We start from the raw sequence: 9,423 nt of genomic DNA on the forward strand, positions 1-9,423 counted from the left end.
ATTCCGTTTGGACATTTGTTGTAACAGTCAAGGCTACATGATGAGGCTGTATTGTGGCTCCAATGAATCTGCTGTCAATACGCAAAATGGGGGTTGGTGGTCTGGTTCCTGGAATTTGGCTGGCGTGGGCCGCTCGGCTGGGCAGCGCACAGGAGTCATCAGATCCACAACATGCTAGCAACCAGTGGTGCTACCTGACCAGAATCGAGGGAAAATTGCTTGAATCGCAATGGGCCGAATGCAAGCCGATCTACTCTTCTGGAAAGCACAACATGTGTGAAAGCTGATCCGAGGTCAGCAAAGACCCTACTGGTGAAAGAGAAGAATTGCGCTTGCCTTGGCTGCTCGCCTGGCGGGGTCGGCTTGCTGGTGGCGTCTGGGGACCGACTCACCAGTTCCAAATGACTGGGACTAGCCACAATCTACACACGGACATTCAAGATGAACTGAGCGAGCAGTGTTTGGGATAGTATGGGATGGATAACGATCAAAATTCATGTCTATTCAAAATAATGTATATGATTGATGCATTATAGTAATGGGTCGATGGGGACGGGTCTCGAATAAGCTTCGGCTTCTACCCGTCAGCCCTTCTTTCGGATGTCAATGTTGCAAATGATGTAAACTGTAATGTGTCCGAAAGGAAAAAATGAATAAACAAACAAACAAACACCTAAACTGAGAATTTCTTGCTTTCTAACATCTCAGAAGTCAACCTCACAAGTCAAGAGATTGCACATGCTGCTGCTCCAAGTTGTAAAGACGCCTCTTCACTCATTTGCAGCTCGTAATACAGGGAACGTTTTGATGCAAAAAAATGAGGTGTGAAATTTTCATGTATGTGTTTTGTTGCTGTCAAACACAATGACCGTATTTTCCGCACTATAAGGCGCACCTAAAAGCCTTGAATTTTTCTCAAAAGCCGACCATGCGCCTTATAATCCGGTGCGCCTTATATATGGACCAATATTGATCCGCAACAGGTCTCGCTGTCATCGGTGACCCTGCACGATCGGTGACGCGCATGCGCGGAAGATGCCGCCATCTTGGATCGCTAGCTAATGCTAATACTTTACCTGAGAGAAAATAATAAAACAGCTGTTTATTCATTTTGGAGTTGTCAGAAAGCTGGTTTGTAATCTATGAATCAAGTTTGACTGACCTATCTGACTGTTTTGTTGACATTCCCTTTAGCGCAGCGCCATCTAATGGATGCATAACGTAACCCCAGACTTTCCTGTAGCGCCTTATATATGGAAAAAGTCTCAAAATATGTTATTCATTGAAGGTGCGCCTTATAATGCGGAAAATACGGTACATTTAATTCTCTGCTCTGAATATACAAAAGTGAGATCAAGTTTACACTCAGAAATGAAGTCCACCAGTCTGTTACACTCAATCAATGCAAGAGCTGTATCAAAAATTCGGCCTACAGTATAAATCATTTTTGATTGACACTGTCAATTTGATCTTAACCTCAATATTGTGGTTGTGTGCAGTTGTAAAATTAGGGCCAACACGGTAAACCTGATTTGGAAGAACTTTGTTTTCTTTTTGCAGCCTCACCCCAGTTGAACCTGGCGCGATATGATGATGTACAGCCAACAAATCACGCTGACATGTTTTAGGATTGTGGCGGATGTCTGAGTGCAATTCGAGGACGAATTTGTGATCGAGCTTCTTGTAAAAGGCTCCCATTAGATTGCGCTGCTCCATCTATGGCTGTGCTTAGAAGGCCGCACCTCATTTTGCTGCCGCGCATTCCAACCGTGCAGCCTTCGGTGACTGGAAGCAATTACGACACAAGCTAAAACACCGTACAGACAGATCATCGATGATCCGCACACCTGCGCCTGTACTTCATTTTAAATTGAGATCATACAGTTATGTTAATATGAAATCTTACAAGATACTCTCATTATGAATTCTTTGGAATGTCTACTATATTCGAAGATTTTAAAGTTGGAACAGTTTGAATCGGTCAAAAAATGTCATTTGGGGGAAGCGTAATTATTGGCTTTTATTTTGAATACAAATTATCAGTACATTTTATGTAAAATAAATTAATAATACTGTATAGTCAACATACTGTTAAAATACAGATTTAGTATAAAACACAAATTACAGTATTGTGTCATCATAAATTAACAGTATTTTACTGGAAACAGTGATCCAGTAAAATACTGTAATCAGTAATATAAAATACAGTAATTAATAATTAACTGGATATAAATTTACAGTATTGTAACTGTAAATCATAAGATGCAATAAAATGTTCTTTTACTGGATCACTGCTGCCAAAATACAGATTTATGACTAAAAAAATTACAGCATTTTATTGGAAACAGTGATCAAGTAAAATACTGTCATCAATCATTTAAAGTAACACAATTAACAGGATATAGATTTACAATTTACAGTATTATACGATAAATAATAGCTGTATTAACATTAGGGGTGGGAGAAAAAAAAATCGACATCGCAATATATTGTTGCGCTCTCTGTTGCAATAAATTATCGACACACTGACGGTAGATATCGATATATCGTGTCCAGTTGTTGTAAATGCTTATGCACTTTATTTTGTCTCACTTTACAATTAAAATGCTCAGAGCCAGTGAGGCACTATGCAGAACTTTGCACATTGTGCAAAGGTTTGCCATTGAATAAGTGCAGAATTAGACATTTTCCTTTTTATGGGCATTTGTTGACTTTTTCAGTCACATATCGTGATATATTGCGGAAAAAATTTTTTTGACAATGTATCAAAAATCGTAGATATCGTGTATCGTGATATTATCGATATTGTGAGCCAAATGTCGTCACAGTATAGAATCGTGGTTTACTCGTATCGTCCCACCCCCTAATTAACATACTGTAGTTTTACTGGATCACTGGTACTGGTAAACTGCTGTATTTTTTGCCCTATTTTTTTTACAGTATCAAGTTTGAGCGCCCTCATATCTGGCCTCATGCAGCAAAGACATTTAACTGGAGTGTCACGTCCAAACGGCGACTCATGCTTGAGATCTGTCCACGCTGTCACGTCACACGCGGCGCAAGCAAGCAAGCAATCGTGCACTCGCGACTGACTGACTGACTGACACACGCGAACCCGCGCGTGAACACCCGAGCGGGCTTCACGATTAGATTCCGAGCGCCGCTCATTTGTGCACATTTCCATATCCTCTTTCCAGGAAGGAAGAAAGCGGTCGCCTGCGCCGGGGCCGTTTGCCGTCAGGGGCGGCTGTCAGCCGCCGCGTGATGGAGCGCTGGCGGCGCGAGGGCAACGTTGTCGACACCCTCAGCTTGTTGTTCAGCCCTGAGCTGCTCCGCTATAGCAGCGGGGGGTTAAGTACCTTGCTCCGGGGCCTTCCGTGGTGGCTGCTGAGGGACAGCGCTTGTGTGTGCATGCATGTGTCATCTTTTTTTTGTTTTTTTTCTCTCCCTGCTATAGAACGCACCGCCAAAACAGCAGCACTGTTGCCAAGTTATTGTGGCCCCGCTGTAACACGTGGTTGACCTGGAGATGTGGCGATACGGAATATGATGCTCCTTCTACTGAGCTCTTGAGCAACCGACAAAAAAAAAAAGAACATGAAATGTGGTATCAAAAAGTAGAGCCAATATTTATGGAGCTCGATGTCACTGCTAACTGTTTCCTCTTTTCTTTCATCAATTATTTGCAAACATCTTCAACCAGGGATGTCCAAACAGTTTCCTCCAAGGTCCACATAAAGAAAAAATGAAGGATGCAAATGCCACTATGCCATTCTTCGACTTAATTCACTCATTTGCTCACAATAACGTGTAAATATGTTTTTTTTTTTAATGTTCTAAGTGTCCCAAACATGTATTTACACGTTTTTTTTTATGCTACAGCATACAGAAGGCTTTGATGCAGCCTCTCAACTGCAAAGAACGGTTGCAAAAATGGTAGTTATAAAAAGCTAAATGACTTTGAATTTCAAATCGATTTGTGAAAACTGATGAAACTGAAGCTCTCTTCTAATGCTAATTGCTGCAAAACGGAAACAGATAGAAACATACTTTTTTTTTTCCCTGATGAAAGAAGAGACTTTAATCTTTCTTTTGATAGGTTCCATGCTTTTATAGCAAGAGAAAACAATATTCTGTGGGCCTTGCAAAATCTGTTAAAATCTAGTAAAACAGCCGTGAGCGAACGGGACTGCGAAATGTGAAAATTGCGGCGAGTGGATGAGTTAAACACGCTAAAACCAGTCCATCAAACAATTATGTATTTTAATTATTTGTGAGAAGCTGCATTATATTAAGGTAAACAGTTTGGGCTTTTTCATGATTGTTTTTGTTTTTTTGGGGGGGCAGCCCCCTTGCAACTTAAAGGAATAGATACGGCCCTGTCCTGAGTAGAATTCAATATTGAGGACCAAACACACCAAAACACATTCCAGCGGGGATGAACAAACTCGGCCGGCGGATGCTCAAGGCTGCAAGCATGCTCGGAACACAAATGACGGCCCATTCATCCTTCCTTCCATTGCAACTTGCCTCGCGCCTGATTGTTACCCGCAGACGCACTTGCAACTGATGCCACAACAAGCACACGCATCGTGGAACTTCCTGCTACCTGTTAACAATCCGTGCACGTGATCGCGCCGACCACAAGATCAGCACATCCAACATTCCATCATTGCGCAATTGGACACTCCAAAAGCCGGTATTATTGCACGCAGGCATTTGCCAAACATCGGTGACACAAAGGAAGGAGCTAAGCGGGACCCACTTTTGGCTTCATCTCCATCACTCGTTAAAAAAAAACACACACACACACACATCGCAATTCTTTACATTGGAGGCGCCTCCGTGGCCACGTTGAATAAAAAAACAAACAAACAAAAAACATCACAGACACAATAAAAAAAAAAAAGATAACTCACCATGGTTGCTCAAGCTCCCAGTCTCGGAAAAAGTCCAGTTCGAAAAGATCCATGACAGGCTTCGCGAGGCTGTTCACAATCCAAAGCTGCTGCGACGTGCTTCGACATGGGCAAGTGACACACGCGGTGTGCGCGTGCGCGTGCGTGCGCGTGCGCCTGAGACACAGACGGGGAAGAGGGGAGTGAGAAGCAGAGGAGACACAAGCAAGCGGCTTCCTCTGCCAGGAATCTGCTACGTGGTCGAGGCAAGCTGACAGCAAGGCAGGAGGAGGAGGAGGAGGAGGAGGAAGACGCGCGCGCACGCGCACGCTGCACACAAGAAGACATGCACAAACTGAGAAGAAGAAGAAGAAGAAAAAAAAAAAAACGTTTTCTTTATAAAGAGTCGACTCACGTCTATGTGAACAAAAAGTGAGTGTCAGATTTAATGAATTACAGTTCAATTGTTGTACCTTCATCTGGCGACATTGTTCTAAACTCTGTGAAAATTACGCCTGATGAGTCACCTCACTTTACATACATAATAAAGGTGATTATTATTATTATTATTATTATTATTATTTATTTTTGATTTTAAGACTAAATGAAGCTTTCCGATACAAATTTTGGACACCAAGTATAAAATCGCAGAGGCTGAAATGAGAGGATCCTTTGTTGTTCATCTCACTCAACTCAGTGAACATTTTAAATATCTGACAGAATCCCCCCCCACGATAACCACGCCCACCCTCCACACTCCAAACATACAACCACCAAGAGATTTTCTTTTTCTACGTCTTTGCAATTTGTTTGAATCTGTGTAGCTCGAAGTCCAGATCATATTCCGAATTCTTTTAAGTCATCAGCCTGTTGAGATGTTCTCACATGGCTGAAATTATGATTCATAATAATGAATCATGCTGTTAAGTATGTGGTAACGTTTCATCTGGAGACATCCACTGCTCGATTGTTTATATTAGGTCGGTTTAGGATTGTTCATGGGAAAGAAAGAGAACATATAGTGTCATTCGATTCCTATAAAGCAGCAGAAATGTACATTATGGGCAAGTACTAAATCATCGGTATCGGGCCAATACTCGGACTTATTTCAAGGTAGCAGCATCAGTATCGGCCACCCCCATGTGGCCATTTAACAATCAGGAACCAGAAATTAGAAATAAGAAGAATAGAAACTTGTAAATAATTGAAACATGCGATATTGTGCTATGCGTCTTTCTTAAAAATGATCCGTCATTGTTTATTCAGAGGGGAAATTTTATGTATCCTGAGCACTAGCGGGATCGCTTCTTGGTATCGGTGACTACTCAAGAGTTGAGTACTCAGTCTAAAAAAAAAAAAAAAAAAAGTGGCATTGAACATCCCTATGACTCCAAACAGTACAAAAATTCGAGGTCACAGGGTGACGGGAAAAAAATAAATAAAAGAAGAAGCAAAAAACCATAACTAGAAAGTCAACTGTGCTGATATCTTAATTAATCGAGTGATTAAGACCTTGGGGGCTTCAGGACAGGAAAATACATACAGCAGTGACGTGGAGAAATATGAAATAGCGAGCTAACTTTCATTCACAAATTCTCTGTATGTGTAATTTTCAGTTCTCATTACCTAATTTTGCATCCTCTGTTATAGTTTTACACTTAAGACATTTCAGAGTATATGTCCTTTATCAACAAAATAATACTAAAAGTAAAGGAGCCAGAGTCTTCTCTTATACGCAAGTTGTCCTTGTCCTTCTGTCTGTCCGTACTTTTGCCACCTCTGGCCAGAAGGGGCATCATGGTAGTTGAGGGGAGGAAAGCAGAAAGCTACAGTGGGAAGCTTACGAACCTCTGGCCACCAGGGGGCCCCCAAGAGTAGCTCGAGCACAGCAGGCTCCCTCTGTGGCTGCTGCAAGTGGAGCTCATGGTGGCTCCCTGGAGGTCCAAATGAAGCAGGCTCATGGAGGGCCAGGTTACTCGGGCTAAGTGAAAGGCCAACCATTGGAACGTGCTGCAAGAAAACAAAAACAAAAAAACAACTCTGACTCAAAAGGGAAACTTGATCAAACATTAACAGCAAAAAGGCGAGTGTTGAAAATGACTACACACTCTACAGAGCTGAATGAACACGTTCTAAATAAGTTAACCATTTTACTCTGTGCCTTTTACTTACTTAACTGAGTTTACTTAGCTTACTTTGATTAACATTAATTTGCAGAGTTAGTCGAATGCTAAATAAATCAACAAATCCAACACTGACCTCCAGCAAAATCAGACAGTTAAAAATACACTTTGGGCATTGGCATCAACTCTGAAACATTTAGCACCAACATTTTAACACTTTGTTAGATAATTCCTCAGGAAAACTGGCGTCATTTATTCCTAATATGATTTAAATGAAAATGAAGATTGTGTACACCAAAACAAATATATTCCGTACTGATGATTAAAACTTTTATCTCACATTAATTAATTCGCAAAACTTTTCTGAGCCAGGAAGCCTGTAATATGATAGAATGAAGATATAGTAATGATAATATGAAGTTAAAACTAATCATTCATCCCACTGTGCTGCAATAAGCGAAGTGCGCATCTCGAATTCAAGGTGCATTATGGGTAGCGGCGTGGTGCATTGTGGGGAGGCGAAACTACCAAACGGTCATTGAAAATTAATTGGATCCAATGGAATCACCTCTGATAGTAACGTTTCAACCGCTGGAAAGTTGCTGTTTTTTTTTATTAATGTAACGTGAGGGCTCGTTGGTGGTTAATTGGGCTACTCTTTAGAAAATGAGAAAGCAGGAAGGAGACGGATTTCTTCTGTAACAACGCTGTTTACTCGTCACATTTCTAGCGAGACACCTCACTTCCTGAACTCTCGTCAGCTGACCAACTCTAACCAATCAGGAGCTAGCTAACTTAAGTAAACGCAAGTAAATGAAAATAACAGATTCACCTCGTCAATTTAACTACTTAAAAAATACCCAAATATATAAATGTGTAAATAATAGTTCTAGAAACATAAATATATTAGTAAATATATGCTTTAACAAATGAACTTTAACAAATGTCTGAATCTTACATTAACATCCATAGCATGTGGTTTACTGACATCGGGGAAGTTGACTTGCAAGCTTTAAAGTGTACAGTTAAGCAAAGATTGTCACCACTCTAATCTCCGCCATTCAAATTGATAGGGTAGTGCAAACTTAATGCGCACTTCGCTTATTGAATTTACGTCTAAACTTTTTTTTTTTTTCCCCGAATTTCCTCCTACGCTAAATGTCATTCGCTTTCTTCGACAACTCTGCTCGCGTTTCCGTGTCGACGTTTGTCCCATAATTACTTGAGAGCAGGCCACGAGGAACAAGCGTGTCATGAAACGTTGGCGGCGACCATCTTGACTGCACTTGCCGTGACACGTGCCCATGCAGCAGCAGCAGACATTTTGCTGTTTACGCCTTGCTCGCCTTGAGAAATGATTGACCAGATGGTCCGAACGTCTCACTCAGCATGTGTGATGGCGGCGGCGCTGGAAACTGTGGCTTCTTTGTGTGACGTACATCATCACCGTCTCCCACGCGAAATCTTGCATGTTTTTTTTTTTTTTTTTTTAAGACGACGACAGATCAACACGTACACGTCAAAATGGAGCACAGAATAACATTTGAGGATGTGCTGCGGGCAATGTGTGCAATACAAGAAGAGTGTGTTTTTGTGTGTGTGTGTGGTCTAAGGCAACATGCCAGCATTGCTCTGCATCACACTCTGCAAGTACAAAGAGAAGGCTCCAACAGAGAGGATGAGGAGAGACAAACAATATCTTATTTAACGCGGCGGAATTTACGATTCAGATCTCTGCTGCTTTTGTCCTCCTCATCCCCTCAGATCAAGTGTGTCATTTTCACCTCAGAGTGCCATATGGGAACGGACAGAAGCATTGTGTTCACGAACCTTGATACACACGATACAACCATTTCATTGATATAAAATACACATACAAATCACTCCTTTGTGTTTTCACTCTGAGCATCAAAATCAAACACTGTGCGCGTGCGTGGAGGCTGTCCAAAACTAGGTCAGACCTTGAGAGAGACAGAGAGAGAGAATGCAAAGTGATGAGATTTTCATGTCGAAATTGCAGGGTGAGTTAGTGGTGCATAAAATGACAAAATGAGCCTGAAAGACGCGCTGTGATAAGACGCCATTATGACAAGGATATGATTAAAACCCTCGATTCCAATTCAACTAATCCCGACACAATCACTGCTGCTCTTCATAATTTTACCGACTGTTATTTATTTTATTTTTTAGCAATTAAGAGGTTCATAATGCAACAATAATAAATAAATATTACGACGTGAAACAGTTTCGAATGGAGACTGTCGTGGCTCTCTTCATGAAGATACAGTGCAACACCTCCCCCATGTGGCTTCAAAGAATACTGCACTGTTATTGTTCATTCATTGCATAGTGCACTAAATGTTTTTTTTTTTTTTTTTTTTTTTTATTAAACTTTCCTGTGT

General features: G+C 41.2%; 1 protein-coding gene across 3 annotated transcripts in view; it reads right to left on the reverse strand.

The window, feature by feature from the left end:
* Positions 1 to 8,085, reverse strand: part of aff2 (AF4/FMR2 family, member 2) — a 145,562-nt gene extending 137,477 nt beyond the window's left edge. For all 3 annotated transcript variants that reach the window (XM_077531915.1, XM_077531914.1, XM_077531913.1), the window contains exons 1-3: positions 7,980 to 8,085; positions 6,747 to 6,908; positions 4,920 to 5,075 (exon numbers count right to left, since the gene is read on the reverse strand). In XM_077531915.1, coding sequence (XP_077388041.1) covers positions 4,920 to 5,075; positions 6,747 to 6,908; positions 7,980 to 8,011 — 350 coding nt within the window. In that variant the 5' untranslated portion in view covers positions 8,012 to 8,085. The remainder of the gene's footprint in view (positions 1 to 4,919; positions 5,076 to 6,746; positions 6,909 to 7,979) is intronic.
* Between the last annotated feature and the right edge of the window lie 1,338 nt (positions 8,086 to 9,423).

Source organism: Festucalex cinctus, chromosome 9 (assembly GCF_051991245.1).
Source record: "Festucalex cinctus isolate MCC-2025b chromosome 9, RoL_Fcin_1.0, whole genome shotgun sequence".
Taxonomy (NCBI): Eukaryota; Metazoa; Chordata; class Actinopteri; order Syngnathiformes; family Syngnathidae; genus Festucalex; species Festucalex cinctus.